Source organism: Ranitomeya variabilis, chromosome 8 (assembly GCF_051348905.1).
Source record: "Ranitomeya variabilis isolate aRanVar5 chromosome 8, aRanVar5.hap1, whole genome shotgun sequence".
Lineage (NCBI taxonomy): Eukaryota > Metazoa > Chordata > Amphibia > Anura > Dendrobatidae > Ranitomeya > Ranitomeya variabilis.
The window spans coordinates 59,452,268-59,473,131 of record NC_135239.1 but is presented as its reverse complement, the minus strand read 5'-3'; the positions used below and the strand labels follow the sequence as shown (position 1 = coordinate 59,473,131).

General features: G+C 41.7%; 1 protein-coding gene across 5 annotated transcripts in view; it reads right to left on the bottom strand.

The window, feature by feature from the left end:
• Positions 1-20,864, bottom strand: part of KYAT3 (kynurenine aminotransferase 3) — a 33,133-nt gene that overhangs the window by 11,290 nt on the left and 979 nt on the right. For 2 of the 5 annotated variants that reach the window (XM_077276036.1, XM_077276037.1), the window contains exons 2-11: positions 15,625-15,722; positions 12,269-12,327; positions 9,791-9,935; positions 8,828-8,977; positions 6,705-6,791; positions 6,148-6,273; positions 4,167-4,287; positions 2,793-2,869; positions 2,157-2,246; positions 1,087-1,273 (exon numbers count right to left, since the gene is read on the bottom strand). In XM_077276036.1, the coding sequence (XP_077132151.1) occupies positions 1,087-1,273; positions 2,157-2,246; positions 2,793-2,869; positions 4,167-4,287; positions 6,148-6,273; positions 6,705-6,791; positions 8,828-8,977; positions 9,791-9,935; positions 12,269-12,327; positions 15,625-15,720 (1,138 nt within the window). In that variant the 5' untranslated portion in view covers positions 15,721-15,722. Of the gene's footprint in view, positions 1-1,086; positions 1,274-2,156; positions 2,247-2,792; positions 2,870-4,166; positions 4,288-6,147; positions 6,274-6,704; positions 6,792-7,723; positions 7,850-8,827; positions 8,978-9,790; positions 9,936-12,268; positions 12,328-15,624; positions 15,723-20,864 lie in introns of those variants that run through there. The other 3 variants (XM_077276038.1, XM_077276040.1, XM_077276041.1) reach the window with 2 other exon arrangements.

Genomic DNA, 20,864 nt, shown 5'->3' with positions numbered 1-20,864 from the left:
AAAATCTGTAAATAAAGAGCATAATTGCTGCAAGAAAAATGGATTAAAAAAAAAAAAAATTGTACACCATTAAAAAAAAATTTCTGGAGCAGTAAGACGCAGCATATTTACTGCACGAAAATTTGCAGGAAAATCCAAGAAAACAAAACAAAACAAAGTGAGCATTTACCCTACAGCAAGTAAATAATAAAAGTAGTGCCCCATTCAAAATAAAACAATAAAGAAACAAACATGCACATATTTGGTATCGCCACGTTCAGAATCGCCCGATCTATGAATAAAAAAAAGGATTAACCTGATCGCTAAACGGCGTAGCGAGAAAAAAAATTAAAAACGCCGGAATTACGGATTTTTTTGGTCACCGCGACATTGCATTAAAATGCAATAACGGGCGATGAAAAGAACGTATCTGCACCAAAATGATATCATTAAAAAAGTCAGCTCGGCACGCAAAAAATAAGCCGCTCACACGACCCGAGAAAATGGAGACGCTATGGGTCTCGAAAAAGTACGCTTTTTTTTTTTTTTTTTTTTTTAGCAAAGTTTGGAATTTTTTTTACCACTTAGATAAAAAAGAACCTAGACATGTTTGGTGTCTATGAACTCACAATGACCTGGAGAATCATAGTGGCAGGTCAGTTCTAGAATTTAGTGAACCTAGTAAAAAAGCCAAACAAGAAACAAGTGTGGGATTGCACTTTTTTTGCAATTTCACCGCACTTGGAATTTTTTTCCCGTTTTCTAGTACACGACATGGTAAAACCAATGATGTCGTTCAAAAGTGCAACTTGTCCCGCAAAAAATAAGCCTTCACATGGCCATATTGACAGAAAAATAAAAAAGTTATGGCTCTGGGAAGAAGGGGAGCGAAAAACGAACGCGGAAAAATGGAAAATCCCAAGGTCACGAAGTCCTCCGTTTTGATGATTAACCCCTTCATCAGCAGTTAGCAGTTTGCACTGAGCAATGGTGAGGCACACATCCTGCCACGCACAGTATAGGACACTGATAACATTTTGGGGTGATTGTTTGGGTTCCCACTGTGGTTCTCCAGTGGAGGTTTATATACGGGAAAGCATTGGTTACCCAGCCCAGAAACATCAGCAACCATGAAATATCCTCCTTCTGGGATGACGGGCTTGAGCCCGGCTGCCTGAAGCAATCCAGCCATTCGGTCTCGTTTCCCTTCCAGCTCCCTGGGTAGTGCTGAGAAGTAGCACTCCGGAGAATCCATCCTTTTCAAGTCCTTGAACAGAGCATGTGCCAAGGCTTCCTAAAGGGACATGGATGGACACGGATCCTCTCAGTAAAGTAAAAATGTAAAGGTAAATGTAAAGAAAATGTGAAATAAACATCTATTTCTCTATTTTACACATTTTTAGACCACATAGGACAGCTAAAAACATTTTAAATTGCTTTCCCCATCAACAGACGTGGGTGGGGCTGGGAACAGCATCTAGGACTGGTGGTGTCTTTTTTTTTTTTTTTTTAAAGTTTTGTTATTATTTCTTAGTTTTTTTATTTTACTGTCCCCCATAATGCCTTAAAAGACCTTTAGTGGGGGGGTGGGCATTTTAACATATTAGTACATTATTGTTACTGCGGTTTTCCCTTCAGCTCAGGCTGGTATATTAGTGCCAGGTGGGGTGCAGCCAAATAATCATAATGAGATAGGAACACAATGCAAGGACTGTTTGGCGGCTCTAGCAACCTGAGTGTGACAGCTGCGTAGAAATACATGAAGCGGTCATGCTCGGGTGGGGAGAGCCGCCGGCCAGTCCAAGCTTTGCGTTCTGATCTCGTTTTGATTTATATGGCCGTCTGACTGCGCCCTTATAGTGAAAATTCAGCATCCTTTCTGCATAGTGGAGGTCTCCTAGGACCCAGCGATCACATTATCATTGGGACTGGAGGGACAAGCGTTGACAGGAAGGCAGGCGTCATAATTAATCATCTCTTCCTTCTCTATGGGTAGTGCCGTTGTATCTGACCGCCAGCTCCCCAACCCTCAGCTGTATAATCTCGTGTAAAGCAGCTTCCTTACTTTGCACTGACGTTTTAAAACGTCAGTGCAGAGTAAAGTGCGGGCCACCTGGGTGTTTAATGTCTTTGGAAGGCCCAGAACTGACTAACACCACCATAGCAATAATAGTTACCTGTAGTGGAGTAGGACAGGTATACAGAGTGTTCTGCTGGACCGTCTGCAAATGTTTGATGAGATGTGCAGGGCCAATGGACCAACCAAGCTGGAGGAAATAATTATTATTCAATGTTCTCTACATTTTCATCAAAACTTATTAAAAAAAAAAGTTACACGGAAAATGCTAAAAATATAATTTCTCCCTTAATCTTTACATTCCCTTTTCCATAGAGACATTTATAAAAGGAATCTTCTCTATATCACAGCCCTGCCCTTCCTGTCCTGTGTGTGGCTGTGAGACAACTGACTGCAGCCTCCCTGCTGTGTCCTGTAAAATAAAATATTCCCAAGCGGAATCCCTTAACCAAGGGATGGGGCTTTAGCAGGCCACCGCCAAAAAGTAAACTGCTCATCAGGTTAACCATTTGTTCTATGCAGGATTTGTACAAGACTGACTGATCGTTCCACTAATGTCTATGTGCAACCTGAAACAGGACGCCTACAGTGCACATGAGCTTTTCTCTTCCCACTTTGGCTTACTGGATTTATATCAGCATTTATTCTCAGAATTTAAAATTTGTGGCCTAAAGGAATAAAATAAAAGTAACTTTGACTTATACAGAAAACAAGAATGTAATCTTCCAATCCTTACCTTCCATCCTGTTACACTGTAGGCCTTCCCTGCGCTTCCAATGGTTATCGTTCTATCCCACATACCTGGCAACAGTGCTAAAAAATAATGTAAAAAACATCTACTAATCCTGTAAAGGTACATACACATTCACAAAATACAACGGGCTGTATATGGATACATTAAAAAAGCTCCTCTGTGCTCCTAAAAAGGGTCATCTGTGCTGAACTATGATCATCAGCTGAGAAACGAGTCAAAAGGAATCTGTCAGCAGGTTTTTTCTGTTTAATCTGAGAACATAATGTAGGGGCAGAGAGCCTGATTCCAAGGATGTGACACTTATTAGACTGGGTGTTGTACTTTCAATACAATCAGTGTTTTATTAGAAGGAGATCATCACTACCTGACTAGGCCTCACATGCATGGCAGTCCAGCTAATCTGTGTAACCACGCCCCCATCACTGATTAGCAGATTGCTGACACAGCTGCCAATCAGGACTGTGGGCGGGGTTATGCAGAGCTCCGACTTCTGTCTGTTATAGCAGTGCTCAGAATCCCTGTTTTATCAAAACTGCACCAAAGCAGCCGAGAAAGTGATGCATCCCTGGAATCAGGCTTTCTTGCCCTATATTATGCTGCTCTCAGAAAACACAGGAAAAACATGCTGAGAATCCCTGTAAGAAAAAGGCTGATAAAAGTTACAACGAGCAGACTGATGGATTATCGCATATTTTATCCTGCAGCCAGTAATGAACGGGAAATCAAGGAGCCTATCACAGCCAAAAACGGTGGAAATTTTTAATGTAACAACTGTAAAAATAATTTTTGGCCCAAAATGCATGTCCTTAAGTAAAAAATAAAAAAAAAAATTAATAAAATAGTCCTTAAAAGTGTCCCACACGCTCTGACCATCACCAATGCAAATCCAGATTAACCAGATGCAGCAAACTTATCACAGAGGCTCAAGCTTGATAGTCTAGAGACATAGACAGTCTAACAATATGTACATCTAAGTGTAGACCACTTATTAGTGGACTTACATTTTGGTGCAATCTTGGCGCAGGTTGAAGGGGTTGTCCACCTTTGGAAACACATTTTTTCTTACTTAAATGCATGTGTTTTTTAATAAAAAATAATTTCGGTAATCGGGCAGCATTGGTGAGTTGCACTGTCTATTGCTGGCTGCAGAATGAGTTAATGGAGAATGAGTCAGTGAGCTGCTTGTGATGATCCAAGGAGAAGAGTTGCTAACTAGGGCTGATGGAATTGCTTCGGATAAGAGGTTTCTTTCCCCCATTATGAGATAGATAGATAGATAGATAGATAGATAGATAGATAGATAGATAGATAGATAGATAGATAGGATATCAGTTTGGAGGACCCCTCGGGTATTACCTATCTTGGTGTGTTTGCTCCCGGCGTACACCAGCCATTCATACACCTCATCACTGATACAGAGGACGTCGTGCTTGATGCACAGCTCAGCGATCGTCTGCAGTTCTTCCTTTGTGTAAACCTGGAAAGCAGCAGCAGAGATAAAGACCCTGATGTATTCCTGAATGTTAGACTCTATTCAGACCAACAAATGGAAAATGATGAACTTATTACCAAAAGTGTAAGGGTAATTAACCGTTACTATCCCATCCGGCTTCCTTTACGCCATGAGAACACGGCGCAGGCAGCCGATACCGTGTCACTACAGATTATACACCGACGAGCACAAGGGGAACAGTGTTTGGAGCTTGTGACCTTCAGGCTCCATATCTCACCGTCCACTTCTGTTTGCAGCAGGAGACTGCCATCACTTTATAGACAATCATCTTGGCCATCTCATACATAAATGTGACTTGCAACTATTTAGCATATGATTACTTATGGAGATTCTTGTCATGTCACTGCATTGTTACGGTTTTCCTCCTAAAAAATTAAATTGTGTTATTTTGTTAGTATTTTGTAAATCCACCTTTGGCTTTTTACACTGCCTGACTCCTTCTGGGCTGCTCTCTATCAGATTCAGGCATGTTTTGACCAAAATCTGATCCCAGGTCTCTTCTAAATGTTCCCAAAGTTGGTGCACACCGGTCTCCTCACTTTCATTATGTATACAAATTTTTCTTCAACTCTACCCACAAGTGTTGGATTGGGTTGAGGTTTGGGGACTGTGAGGGCCAATCCAGCACCTCTACTTCATCGTCATTGAACCATTTCTTCGCCAATCTCAATGTATGCTTTGGGTCGTTGTCCTGCTGGAACACTATGTCATCCTTTTCATACCCATAGCACTTAAGTGTACGAAGTAACTCCTCTTGTAGGATACTCACATATAGCTCAGCATTGAGACCACCATCAATCCTGGTCAACTATCCAATGCCTTTGGGTGTGAAACAACCCCATATCATCAGGCTTCCTCCACCGAACAGTTCCTTTGGTTTCTCGATCCATTAGCCCCTTTTCCCTTGCTTCTTCCGGGCCCATTTGCACCCATCAGAGCCTAGTCTATTGACCTTCGTCTCCTCACTACAAGTCTCCAAATTCCTATCTTCTGCTGAACACTTTTTTGCAAACTTGAGCCGATGCTTCTTATGACGATATTGAAGTTGAGGCTTCTTCACCTTTTTTCGGGCCACCATTACAGACTTGTGTAACGTGCGTCGCCCGGTGCTTGCATGGACATCTGTGATCTCACTATTATAAAGTGTACAAGCCTCCTCCACTGCCGTGTTTGTCGCTCCAGAACAGGTAGACCTTGGCATGAGACAACCTGTTGACTCCGATATTTTGCCTCAATGTCCACCTATTGGCTTCTGAATGGACGGACTTCATTTTGTATTCTTCCAACTATCATGGCGCTCATATGATGCAGTTTGGCAATTTTCCTGGCCAAGAGACGGCTATCGATGAGCTGGATGATGCAGTTTCTTGTGAAATCTTTAACTTTGGAATCATCCTAATAACACACTAAGCTATTAGGGAATGTGAGAACAGGTTGTATCTTGTAGTATACAGGAAGAAAAAGATTTTTTTTTTTAATACCAGGAGCAAAACAGTAACAATGCAGTGAGATGGCAAGAATCTGCATAACTAATCATATGCTAAATAGGTGCAAGTCAAAATGATGTATGATGTATCCAAGATGATGGTCTATAAAATGATGGTGGTCTCACATTTGAAGCAGCAGTGGATGGTGAGATATGGAAAGTTTAAAGATTGAAACATCTTTACCCTTTTGCTCGTCAGTGTACGTATACATACCCATAGGGAACGCATAAAGAAGCCGTGCAGCAGTAAAGGCACGGCAGCAGCCACATAACCCAATAAAACAACTATTGTAGTCCTCCACTTTCACCAAAAAATTACAATGTTTAATTGTTCTTACCTTTCCTATAGGGTTGTTTGGCGTATTTAGGATTATAGCTTTAGTTCTAGGACTAAATTTGCTGGCCAGTTCATCAGGATCTATAGTCCAGTCACCACTTGATAAAGTCACTTTGCCGCTTTCTTTCTGTGAATCCCAAAACATATAAAGGGGTTGTCCGCTTAAGACAGGTTAACTGACCATTGTAGCTATGTACATGTGTTGTTTCCTGAAACAACAGGAAGTTAATTGTATATAAAAAAAAAATAATAATTAAAAAGCCGCAGCGGTCAGTTCAAAAATTGCATGATTTCTACTTTTTATTTTTAAACACAGATTTTGATATGTGTGCAAAGAAAAACACTGACTTTTTTTTTTTAATTTTAAATTTAAATCACGCAAAAAAATATGATTTAAGCAATAGGTTAAATTCTGATGAAATCTTCCCTTTAAAAGCGCTGTATGTAAAAAGGAACACCAGAAAAGCAGCAAATGATACAAAATGCAACCCAAAAACTAAACCCACAAGCTTTATACCTGATCTAAAAGGTATACATGCAGTACAACAGGATCCTTACATATCGCAGCGGGATGTACACAGGAGTGGCTCTGGCCATCTTTATCATGGGTTCATAACAGTCATAAAATGGTTCAATTATTATCACCTGTTATGAAAAAAGGAATAAAAATGAATATATACAACACGAGAAAAAGAAAAATATCCTGTAACTCATCTTCAGCATCAAGTGATCGCAGATTGTATCTGCACTAACCAGCATCAGTAAGCCCCTGCAGAAAAAAAGCCTCAAACAGAAAACCGTGAGACAACCTTGAGAGAAAATTAGAAAGAGGGAAAGAGAGAGAGAGAGAGAGAGAGAGAGAAAGAGAGAAGAGAGAAAAAAAGAAAGTGAGAGAAAAAGGAGAGAAAAAGGGAGAGAGAAAAAAAAGAGCGAGGGAAAAAGAAAAAAAAGAGATTGAGAGAAAGAAAAAAAAAAAAAAAAAAAGAGCGCGAGAGAAAAACTCATTTGTTAGAGAAGTGTTTTCAAGTTGCCCTTTCCTCAGTTTGAAATGTAGTTAAGAAATGGCAGGAACAGTGGAGGTCAATATAAGGTCTGGAAGACCAAGCAAAATTTCAGTGACAGCTGCTCGTAGGATTGCTATAGAGCAGGAGTGGGGAACCTCAGGCCCCAGGGCCATTTATGGCCCTTTATGACCTTTTATAAGGCACCCGGGCAGATTCTCAGGGACCGCATTCTTGGGCAGGCAGCTGTATTTTGATTACAACCAGCTCATTAATTTCTTCTTGCTGTTAGCACACAAACGCAGTGTTCACTATTGAACACTGAAGGGCATGCAATGAAAGATTACATCCTGAAACCAGTGCCAGAGTCAGGATGTACTTTGTGGGTGGAGTTTGTACGGCCCCGAAGGATGGTATAAATATCCAAATGGCCCTTGGCAGAAAAAAAAAAAAAAAAAAAAAAGATTCCCCACCCCTGCTATAGAGGCAAATCACAACCCCCAGCAAAAGACCTTAAAAAAGATTTAGTGGACTCTGGAGTTGCGGTACATTGTTCTACTGTTGAGAGACACCTACACAAATATGGCCTTCATGGAAGAGTCATCAGAAGAAAACCTCTCCTGCATCCTCACCATAAAACAAGATCAGTAGACTTATGAGGTTAAAATAGAACTCTTTGACCACAATGATCAAAAATACATGTGGAGAAAAAAGGGCACAGAATTTCAGGAAAATAACATCTCGCCAACCATTAAGCATGGGGGTGGATCAATCATGCTTTGGGGTTGAGTTGCAGCCATTGGCACAGGGAACATTTCACAGGTGGAGGGAAGAATGGATTCATCTGTAAAAAAAAAAGGTGAAGTTGAAAAGAGGATGGCTTCTACAAATGGATAATGATCCTAAACACAAGTCAAAATCCACAATAGACCACCTAAAAAAAAAAATCCCCATAGCGTCTCCATTTTTCATGATCTGGGGCTGGGTGAGAGTTTTTTTCTTGCGCTCCAAGCTGACGTTTTTATTGATACCATTTTCGGGTAGATACAGTGTTTTGATCGGCCATTATTGCATTTTATTGCAATGTCGCGGCAACAAAAAAAACCATAATTCTGGGGTTTTGATGTTTTCTCGTTATGCTCTTTACAGATCTAATTAATTTACTTTATATTTTGATATATTAGACATTTCTGAAGGCGGCGATACCAAATGTGTGTATTTTTATTGTTTTAATTTGAATCTGGCAAAAAGGGGGTCGATTTAAACTTTTCTGGAGGTTTTATAATTTTTTTTTAACTTTTTTTTTTTTTTTTTAACTTTTCACTTCATAACGAAACAAAGATGAGCTTGTCGCCTGTTCTACGTGTGTGTGCTTTAGCCCTGCTATGTGTAGCATAAGTCACAATCTTCTATGAAGGCCGGTCACGCGCCGGCATTCACAGGAGATTTACAATGACAGGAACAGGGGTCTTCAGCAGACCCCTGGCTGTCATTACAACCCATGGGCGCCCCGCGATGATGTGACAGGGGTGCAGATAGGCCGGTCTTGTCACGTGCTTCTGGTTTGTTCAAGTTATTAAATGCCGCCGTCAAAAATTGACAGCGGCATTTAATATGTTACAAAACGCAAGTGGATCGCGGGCTGTTAGAGCTCCTGAGCCTGCTCCATACGTGACGTACCTCATCACCTTCATCAACCAGGCCCTGGATAGCATTGAAGAGGGAGCCATATGCTCCAACCGTCACCAGGATATCTTTGGTTGGATTAATCTGCCTTCCTGTGACTTTACCATACACTTGAGACAGAGCATCTACCAGCAATGGGTGACCCTAGAGAAAAAGGAAAAAAAAAATGTAAAAAACAAAAAGAATACATGGATGATACCTTTGCCGGATGTAGAGGGGGACCAATGGGGGACAGAGTATGGAGGAGCAGCCAGTCTGAATCAAGAAGCTGTTTTTATTTTTTAGGCGGAGACCCGGATTCCAGGGATGTGTCACTTGCTGTCTTTTTTATAATATCCCTGTTTTATCTGTTGCAGATCTAGCAGTGCTCAGAATACTGAGCTCTGTATAACCTCGCCCACACCACTGAATGGTACCTTTCTGCCTATGCAGTGTGCACACAGAAAGCTGCCAATCAGTGTTGGGGGGTGGGGTTATACAGAGTTCTTGAATATGGAGGACTACACGGCAGTAGGTCTACAAGTCCTCTAATGATAATCTCCTGCTGATAAAACAGTGATTTTATAGCCGCAAGCAGTCCAGTAAGTGCTGGCAATCATCTGAGCCTTGTGCTCCCCATGTTTGTGCGCCCCATGTTTTGTCCTGCAGATCCTTCGGTCTCTCTCCGCAGCCTGTTAGGGCTACACGGCGACCTCCCGACATTGCAGCCTTTTGTCTCATGTAGACCTCTCCCTAGATCTCTGTAAAACATCAGCCCCGTCTCTCAGGGATCCATATGTAACCGGGCACGGGACGTTACCCAGTGATCCGATTTACCGCTGGACGTTACCAGTTTGCACCTGGCGATGTACTGCTGACCTATAATCAGCTAACCGGTTGGTTCGGTAGTAAATCACTGGCCAAGTCACGGTTAATGCGCCACTTATTTCCGGAAAAAAAAGTAAATGTTTTACTCACAAAGCCGCGTGTGTACTGATTCAGTTTATCCACAAACGCGGCCTGGGCGAGACCTTCTTGTACATAGGAAGGAGGGGATATATCCGGGAAGCCCTGGCCGAGGTTAACCACGGTGGGATCTGCAGCCAGTGCCGTGAATTCCACCCTGTAAGTGGACACAAGACACTCGTACAATGGTTAGCGGGATAAACGCCAGCGCGTTCGTGCAGATACAGCAGACGGGACATAATTACTATCATAAACGGCACAAATAGTATACACAATCCCCAACTGCAACACCAAGAAGGAACAGTCAGATTACAGAAATCACAGGATGGACGGATATCATGATGAAAAAATGGAAACTATATCTTCAAAACATTTCAATGTATTCAGTATGGAGTATGTGTATCACTCGCTGACATCCCCGCACTGACAGCCTCGGATGCCATCAATGAGATCATTAATGGTCGTCTGAGGAATGTTCTGCAGCACTGAATGCACTTGGGCTAATCATCAAGACTATAAAGATAGCTGGGCCGTACAATAGCAGCACTTTCTGCTGTTGTTGCCTTACATTGTAAGCTCTTGTGAGCAAGAAATTGTAGAATGTGTTAATTTTCGATATTGATTGTACATGTCGCCTCTGAACTGTGAAACGCTGCGGAATATGTTGGCGCCAGAGAAATAAAAATGATCATTATTGCCATTTTCTATGAGAACAATGATCAGGTGTTCAAGATCCAACTGCCCCATCTTTCTCTACCCCAAAACAATCAGTAGGGGGAGGTCGGTTCATGAGGTCCCCCAAACCCACCAGATGGTTGGCCAGTCAGAGGCAAGATTGCATGCCCCTACGGTAGTGAATATGGGGCCTTTAGATTCGTCCATATACAAATGGGCCTATTACACTCCAGGAAAAAGATTAATTAATCCAAATTGCACCCCAACAATTGGTGACAGGTAAAGGCTCAGCAGTAACGAGAAGACCACAGGACTAGAAGACCATGAGAAGACCACAGGACAGCCACACAGCCATTGTGCCTATTCACTTCTATTATGAGTGGTCCCCATCCCGCTCTGCACTGAATTCTGGAATACTCTTCGCTCTATTGTAGCCGTTTCCTTCTGCTTTTGGAAGCAGAAAACAAGCAATTATCTGAAATGGAGCAGAGAGCTTTCAGTAATACTGGTATTATGTGCAGAGGGCAAAAAGGCTGTGAGACCGGAGCGGCACAGAAATAACTGTGAAGACGCTGGGAGTGAATATATTACTGGGGGCTTACATTGAAAGCACCACTCCAGAGCTGGGGAAAAAAAAAAAGAAAACCCGCTGGAGGGGTGCTTAATGAAAAGAGAGAGGATTTTTAAGAAGTGGTAAATTGCAAAGTTGCTTGTTTTCATAAGAACCTTACATGTAACTTTTTTTTTTTTTTTACGTTTTATATCTCAAAAAAATGGCAAAATCAATTTAAACATTAAAAAAAAACAATTAATGACCTGGCAGGGTACATAATCTGTACCACTATCTTAATTATGAAAAGTTTTACTTTAAAATTACAATACAAGAGTAGAATTATTTTTCTTGGCCACCAGATGGCACTATTGAATTAGAAAGAGTAACTGTAGATTCGGCTTGAATGAAATTTTTTTTTTTTTTCCCTGTGTCCATTGACTTTTTTTTTTTTTTTTTTTTTTTTTTTTTAAAGGTCAGGTTTGCTGACTACAGCAAATGCTTTAATTTTGCTTTTATTGGAACCTCTGCACAGATGCAGTCATATATAATGGAAAAAAAATTGCGTTGCATTCAGTACCAACTTTAAGCTCTAAATTTAAGGAACTGACTGTATTAAATGTCTTTTATGACAAGTGAATCAGATGTTATACATTTGGTAAATGGGGGCTAATACCTCCCAGATCTTAGAGAGCTGATGCCAAAGTGGATAGTCAATGGAAACGTGGCTGCACATACCAATCTGCAAAAAACACCAGGGCCCCGATTCATCGTTTTGCAACTTAGTAAAGTCACCTTTCTTTTTTTGACTGGTGGCATTCATAGTCATTTTTTGCGCCATGAGCAGGTGGCTCATGAATGTGGTGCAAAAGCAAAAAAGTACTTTAATTTTTGTAACGGACCAGTTTTGGGGCTTTTTTAAGCATTAAAAGTCTGGGGTTTTACCCTGGGCCTAATAGTTAAGTAGTTGCTAAGTACCTGCCTGTTGTGCCCAGCGCAGATCTCTCCCAAGCGCTCAGACTGCTCCTGCGGCTTTCACTGAGGTCACTTCGCAAAAGCACCTGGATGACGGGTGTGACTGCTGATGTCATGCTCCCCGCTGCCTTACTGCGGGGAGCCAGCGGTCAATCAGCACGATGTCAGACAGAGAAGCCCAGGAGAAGAAGAGCTGCTCAGTTGACGTGGAGCTGCTGAATTGCCGGCAGGATCAGTCAGTGACCGCTCTGAGCCAGCTAGAAATGACATAATGCACGCCGTATACTTACCAGACATTGCCATCAATCCCCTCGATACGTTTAGCGTTTTTGTGTCTTGAAGACATTATCTGAAAAGAGAAAGAATTGTCATCAAAATATATAAGATTTGTATAAATGCTTAGGAATTAAAGCTGTGACATCAGGAGCCAAAATCCGGGGAGCACGGACTCGGGGGATGTGCCTTAGATCCATCAGTAAAAACCCCGACATTCAGGAGTACGGCGGGGGTGTACAGTCTGATACGGCAATTAATAATTTATTACTGATTTTTTTTCTCTTCTCAATTTAAAAATAAATTACTTGTAGGATGTGAAAACATGGAAGTTTATCAATGTAACCGCTGGCAGAAAGATGGGCAGTCTGGGAAAAAAAAAAGTGCACGGCAAATTTTTAGATTTGGTTTGGAAGACTGAACCTCGGAAGCAGGAGGGTAGAAAGATTTCCAGATGATGTAACACTGAAACACGGATTTGGGGTAATGAGATGCAACAATTTCATAAAACACAAACGGAAAAAAAATACAAGGAGATCACATTCACTGCAAAAGATAGGTATGGTTAAAAACGCAGAAATGAATGGAAGGAAGGGGCGTCCACAGCAAGACAGACGGACACAATCACCAAACCTAGGACCACAACATACAGAAACCAGAGGATCCAAGGCATGACGTTCATCAGTCAGAGTATATGGAATTATGATACATTTGTGACATTAGTCACTACTCATGGACAAGCCGTGAGGCTGGGTAATCAAGAGCTCCGGGGTCATATATAAAGGGATAAGGCAAAGGTGTAGTCAGGTCACAGTCTGAGGTCAGAATTCCGGGAGGGTAGTGGATCAAGACAAAAGAGCAAGGCAAACGGAATGGTCAAGAAAAGGTCAGGCAACAAGGATCAAATACAAGAACACAGAGAACAGAGGAAGCGCACACACCATTTGATCAAAGCTACAACTGGTAGTAATTGGAGGCAAACAGCCAGCTAAATAGCCAGGTTATCACTAGAATAGCAGACACAGGGAGGCAGCTCCGGCACGTTCCAGCCCTGTTTGGACAGCTGAACTGTCACTTAACATACTGACAGCTCAGCACTCCCCTGTCCTGGATTGGATGGCTGAGCTGTCACTCACTGCTTCCAGGACACCGATAGGAGGAATGGTGACCACGTTGTTCCATAACTTGGATTATGCCTCTTCACAATGTCCCCTCTTGTATAGGATCCCCAACATGACTAGCGCTCTTGGTGACCCCTGGCGCTGTTATAAGGATTGTTTTGGGTTTTGTTTTTTTTTATACATCTATGGAATATAAACACTGATGTAAAGAAATGAGCTCGGATTAGGACTGGATAGAGTCATGGATCTAGCAGGTGACAGGTTCACAATGGACATCTGCTGCCATCTTATATCATAGTGATGTATCTACAGGACAGAAGTCTATTGGAAAAGCAAAAACTAATTGAAAACAAGACACCACAAAAATGTATTACTAGGAAAGTGCCACCCACAGCGCTCAGGTGACAGTCCATGATCAATATGATGGACGAGGACGCGATTCTCTGAAGCCAAATGTGACAGTGGGGAATGAAGGATTAGGGACTAATAACTCCAGCTTCCACCGTAGACTGCGGTGCTCGCTATGTCGTGCGATGGTTCAGTACTTCAGCCTCCTTCCCTATAAGCTTGTACAACTTCTAATAACTGCACTTACCGCTAAGTGAAGCAAATCCCGTGGTGCAAAAACTGATCAAAGCAAGTCTGTCAGCAGAGAATGACTGTTCAAACCAAGCACATGGGATGGGTGCACCCTTGGTGCGGCCAAACATTTAAGCGCACCTTCCCACCTACCTCTTTTCCATCTTTCTACGCCTTTTTCCGACTTAATAAAAACAGAGCTGTCAATCAAAGAAGAAGGGGGCGAGAGAAAGAGGGAAAACCAGCAGGTGGAAAGGTGCACTTAAATATTTGGCCGCAGCAAGGGTGCCCCGAGCGTCTGTGCTTGGTTTGAACAGTCATTCTTTGATTTGGCAGACAATCCCCCCATGTGTTGTGACTGTCTAACAGCAGTGAAACATGCAGCCACCAAAGACACAAGGTTAGCACTCGAGCATGCTCAGATAACACCTTACCAGAGCACGTTCGCTCATCACTAATCCCCACCAATTCTGAAAACCGAGGAGACGCCATGTTGTGGTGCTAACAAGAAACTTTATGGGGACAAATCTTTCGAAGTCCCAATAGTTTTCATGCTACTTAGTAAAAGGGCTTTTATAACAGTGCCAATCAACTGGTACTGGCACCCGTAGGCCGGATAAAAGATGCTACCAGCTGACAAATGAGTGTTTGCCTGTTACATAGAAAAACTGTCTGTTCTAATCAGACTAATCAAAGTCGCATCAGTTTTTCTTGGAAGTGCAGAGAAAAAAAAAAAAAAACAAGTTTCTCCATCCGCTCCATTCTGTCAGTCCGTGAGAATCAGACTGCACTCAGATGTCATCAGAGTGCAGTCTGATTTTTTTTTTTTTTCACATACCCATAGATTTGCAGTGCCGATTTTGATCCGCCACTTTGGTCCAAGAAAATTAAAAAAAAAAAGAAAATCGGACTTGTGCACATCCCCATATGATATATGTACAAGTGCTAGCTGTGGAATCCACCTAGCATTATTTCGAGAGTATCGGATCCTTTATGTATAATTGGGCGCGAATGGTCCTGGGATTGCTCATGTGGCCATTTATCAGCCATGTAAGGGGGTCTTTCAAATCGTTATGTCCGTAGCCCCCCATGGAAACAGGCGACGTGCCGCTGAATATGCACAAGCTGTATTGGGACCGAACTATGGGATTCGTAGATGGTCGTCACCAATACATTTTGCATTTATGGTCTCAAAATTAAAATTCTTGGAAACATGAAAACTATGGAATTTTCTAACCACCAGCCGGGAAACAAGGAACAAGACACACAGGGTCCTAGGATTAATATGCAACGTTCTCCGCATCTCTCGCTTTCCGGATTCTCCTCCAGCATTTTCCGGCGGACGATGTTCGGACACGGAGCGGACGGCACGTCAGCCACAAATATTTACAGGAAAATAAATCAACAAATAGTAAATTCCGCTGACTTCCCCGGGGCGCTGCTGTCAATGTCGACATGTTGTAAACATTATTATTATTAGGTCAGAATAATGGAAAAATCACACAAAAACAGCAACAAAATATCTCCCAGCAAGAGAAACAAATGGGGTATTTCTGGTCACGGAGGAAACATTTGTGGTTCTCAAAAATTACCCTCCCCAGTATAATGCGGCCCCATCGCAGCCAACATCAACTCTGCAAAGAGTCCATTGGAGTAGGAAAAGCGATACATACTCCTGTAGTGGAGAAGCCGAGGAACGGAGCGGAGCGGACTGCCTTCAGCAATGGAGAGCGATGCCCAAGGCGGCAGACAGCACGAAAAGCAATCATGCCTGCAGAACAGGTCAATAAAGAGGCACACAATTAGGGAAACGGGAAGCAATTATGACCGGAATTATTAGAAATCGCACAATCAGATTATATGAATGTAAAGGAGACCCGTCCCCGGGTCAAGTGGCCAGTTTCTGCTTGGATTTTATTTATGCTGCTCAAAAGTATTTTTTTTTTGTTTTTTTTTTAAATCCACCGTATGGATCCAGAGATATGGGCCTTTTTATTGGTCTTGTAAGGAGGCGCGGCTCTGAGGATCCTCAGGGGCGTGTCATTATTACCCTGTGAGCCACTCCCCCTCAAAGACCACAAAAAGAAGCATTAAATAAAAAGGAACTGCAAAAAAAAGGGAATACTAAAGCGGGGCATTGGAAATAAAAGAAGAGCAAAAACTGGCTACTTCTGACCGGGTGACAGACCCTCTTTAAGAAATCACAAAGTATTTTATGACATCCCTGCACCATTTACACCATAGTGGAAATCAATATTCTGGGCGATAATAAATGCTATTCCAGGGTATGAAGGTCCTGGATGGTTTGTCATTTTATACTTAAAAGTCTGACTTTATATCATTACCCCACTATGAAAACTTAATCCCCAGCCTCCATATCTGACATTATGGAGCCGTCTTCCCACGGAGGAGACTCGATGTAATTCCCTAGGGCTAAATGTTCCCAAGAGAATTTCCATTTATTTTCCAGAATATAAAGTCCTCCAAAGTGGAGGAGACCCCTGTGTACAGCTCTGCCTGCCCGTGGCACCGACCTCCACGGGTGGTCCACGTTTGGGGACATTTATTTTTTATGCGCGTATGTTTGGGGTTAAAAACCATTTTTGCCATTAGGTTGCATTAAACATTTTGAACCCTTTGGCTTTTCCAAACTCTTCGTTTCTCTGTACATTTAACTATTGATCACAAATCAGCCGAGAGGAGGTGAGAAAAAGAGACAAAAGAGCCACAAACTCCCCATCAGATCATCACAGGGAGCTCACTGGCAGGTTCTCAGTTAACTCATTCTGCAGCCAGCAATAGAAGGCAAATGGTGCAAAAAAAAAAAAAGTTAAAAAATTGATTTTTAGCCCGAAATACATGCAAAAAATGGTTACCAAAGGTGCGGAAGGAGAAAGAAGGGTCACTACTCAACTTTCCTGGTCTCCAAAGCTGATTTCTTACTTTTTGAAAGCCATTAGGCCATTAGAGCCTATTATCTGCTTCCTCAGTAATGGAGGAGAGGAGTAGTTGTCAGTGTCATCCAATACTTCTACTGTTCCCGTCACGAGCCTGAAACACTAATAACCCTGGAGCCGCGCTACATCGGCAGCCACACATGACTGGGGGGTCACATGTAGAATGAAGCTGCGAGCGATGACATAACCCAGCGAGGCACATGACAAATATATACACCGATACCAGGGCGACACCGTTCTTTAGGAAAAATCATAAAGGAATTTTTACTTTGAAACATTGGCCAAAAAAAAACAAAAAAAACATACAGGAAAGAAATATATCTTGGTACCGTGTTAGCCAGTAGATAGAAAAATATTTAGAATTGAGAGTCCTCAGTGGTTGATACCTTTTAATGGCTAACTGAAAAGATGGTAACAAATTGCAAGCTTTCGAGACTACATACGTCTCTTCATCAGGCAAAGACTAAAACAAATTCTGAAGAATCACATATTTATGCACAACATAATATAGAGAAAAAAAAAAAAAAAAGGGGGGGAAAAAAAACCATGGATAAGCCAGGTGACATGAAGCAGAATTACCATGGGTGATAAACAGTTACGTCCATAAATATTGGGCCAATTCTTAGATAAGGATTGTTTTATTGTCCTGTGATTAGGGTCTCGTTCTGTTGTGATGACCCCACATGGTCTGAGGGGCAAGTTCATTAGTTGATGTAAAAAGACATAAATCCGTGTGACACATTCATTCCTGCATTTAGAGTGTCAAAGGTCGTCATCAGTTTATACTCCCAGACTCTTCTGTCTCTCTGAGTTTTGAAGTTACTTTTCAATACAAGTAATTTCATGTCCATAATGCTATGATTTGGGAGACAGAAATGTATTGCCACAGGTATATCCATTCTTTTTTCTTTTATTGTATGGCGATGAGAGTTCATCCTTGTTCTCAGTTTCTGCCCTGTCTCCCCCACATACAGACCCCCAGTTGGACATTTAGTACAAATAATTAGGTACGCCACATTAGAAGTGATGCAGCTGAATGTACCTGGTATCTTGTAGTCCTGGTGTGAATATCAAGGAATCACCTGCTACATTACAAAACTAAAGAAGAAAATAACCGGCTGCCTCTAGTGGTCACCTACAATCCAAATCTGGAGGCGCTAAGGGGAGCTGCACGGAAATTACAACCTTTACTGCAAAAAGATGCCCGCTTACAATCCATTTTTCCAGACCCCCCACTACTGTGTTTTAGGCAGCCCCCAAATCTAAGAAGCATCATTGTCAGAAGCTCCCTGTCCTCTCCAGCAGCTGCAGGTACCTTTCCCTGCAATCAGAAAAAATGTAAAACCTGTCCATTTATAATGACCACGGACAAGATAAAGATCCCCAATTCACACTAGGACTACAAGATACCAGGTACATTCAGCTGCATCACTTCTAATGTGGCGTACCTAATTATTTGTACTAAATGTCCAACTGGGGGTCTGTATGTGGGGGAGACAGGGCAGAAACTGAGAACAAGGATGAACTCTCATCGCCACACAATAAGAGAAAAAAGAATGGATCTACCTGTGGCAATACATCTCTGTCTCCCAAATCATAGCATTATGGACATGAAATTACTTGTATTGAAAAGTAACTTCAAAACTCAGAGAGACAGAAGAGTCTGGGAGTATAAACTGATGACGACCTTTGACACTCTAAATGCAGGAATGAATGTGTCACACGGATTTATGTCTTTTTACATCAACTAATGAACTTGCCCCTCAGACCATGTGGGGTCATCACAACAGAACGAGACCCTAATCACAGGACAATAAAACAATCCTTATCTAAGAATTGGCCCAATATTTATGGACGTAACTGTTTATCACCCATGGTAATTCTGCTTCATGTCACCTAGCTTATCCATGGTTTTTTTTCCCCCCTTTTTTTTTTTTTTTTTTCTCTATACTATGTTGTGCATAAATATGTGATTCTTCAGAATTTGTTTTAGTCTTTGCCTGATGAAGAGACGTATGTAGTCTCGAAAGCTTGCAATTTGTTACCATCTTTTCAGTTAGCCATTAAAAGGTATCAACCACTGAGGACTCTCAATTCTAAAAAAAACATAGTAATTCTGGATCATGTGACGTTTCCTTTATTCCTCCTAGAAATGTATGAAGAAAGTGACAACTGGGTGGAGAATTCGCCTTAGGAAAAAAAAACAAAAAAAAAACGTCCCTGCACAATTTAATATTGGCGTCACTAATTGAATAGTCAGAACGCAGGCCTCATACAACCAATTTACTCCCATTTTTCATTTCTGATTTCAATTTTTTTCTTCTCGTCTTCCTAAACCCACAACTTTTTTTTTTTTTTTCTGTTGACATATCCGTAGGGAAGATTATTTTTTGTACAAGGGGCTGGAAGATTGAAAAACGATATTCACTTTACCATGTTACTGAATTTTTTATTTTTTTTGGGGAGCTGACGTTTTACATATAATGTTTAAAGGGGATCTGTCAGCAGGTTTTGCCATGTAATCTAGCATTAAAATAATGTAGGGGCAGAGACCCTGATTCCAGCGATGTGTCGCTTACCTTACGGGGTGCAGCAGTTGTGCTACAATCCCTGGTTTTTCTGCTGCAGACATAGCAGTTCTCTGAATGCTAGGCAGTGTATAACCCCGCCCCCATCACTGATTGGCCACTTTCTGTGTACACTGTGCATAGCCGCCAATCAGTGGTGGGGGAGGGGGTCGCACACAGTCCACTTGTGATAATCTGCTGCTGATAAAACATTGATTTTATTGAAACAGCAAAACACAGCCCAGTAAGTGACACATTGCTGGAATCAGGCTCTCTGCCCCTACATCATGCTAATCCCAGATTACATAGCAAAAACCTGCTGGCATAATCTATTAATCAGTTTTTATTGCATTTTTTTATTGAAGAAGTACAGTGATCCAAAAATGGCAATCCTGACGTTTCGATGTTTTTTTTCTTCACGCAGCTAGCCTTTGGTTAATTCATTTTATATTTTCATTGTAGGGACTTTGACAAATTCAGACACCACAAATGTTTTTTTATATGAATTGGGAAACTGGGAATGATTTAAGCTTTTCTATACTTTTTTTTCATTAATTTTTACTTTATTTTTAGTCCACCTAAGGAACTGGACCCTATAGTCATCGGAGTGTCTGTACCATACAGTAATACTAGAGTACTGCGGTATATAGCGACATTAATGGCACTGATGGCGGCCTTCAGTAGATCTGGTCTATTGGCCTCTACCAGGCCAGTATATATCTGCTGGAAGGCGCAGTGCACACTGCTGTGCTGTTCTATACAGGGGTGTTGGGTAAGAATTCTGGTGGATCCGTCCATGGGGCAATTGGCTTTACTGAAGGGGATGGAATCACTTTATGCTCTGCCTGACCCGATAGTCGACAAGGTCAGCCTATTTGAGAGACATAATAAAAGAGTGGCTAAAATGCGTTTTTTGTGCCTCTCTCAAAAAAAAAAAAAAAGACTGACTACTAAAAACGTAGTCAGAGCACAAATTGGCTCCAACTGCTTGGATAAAATGAACGGCCCATCAGCGGATCCCCGTGAATCCCGACCTTCAGATGGAGAGTCATCACCTATATAGCAGAAGAGGACAATCAGACCTTATAGCACAAGTCCCCCCAACATGTTTCACCGCATCATCAGGGGACACTGCCATGGTTCCTGCCAGTGTCTCGTCCCCTGATGATTATGCACCTGCGGTGACACATTTTGGGGAAACTTGTGCTATAAGTTCTGATTGCCCTATTTTGCTATAGAGGTGATGACACCCCAGGGTGTCATCAAATGAATACATATAAGTGTTAATTGTCAGAAATCATTAATTAAGAGGCAGATTAGAGACAAGTTTTTATAACCTTAACTATTTTTACACAATTACTAATAAAAGCTACATTTTATGGTTTGATA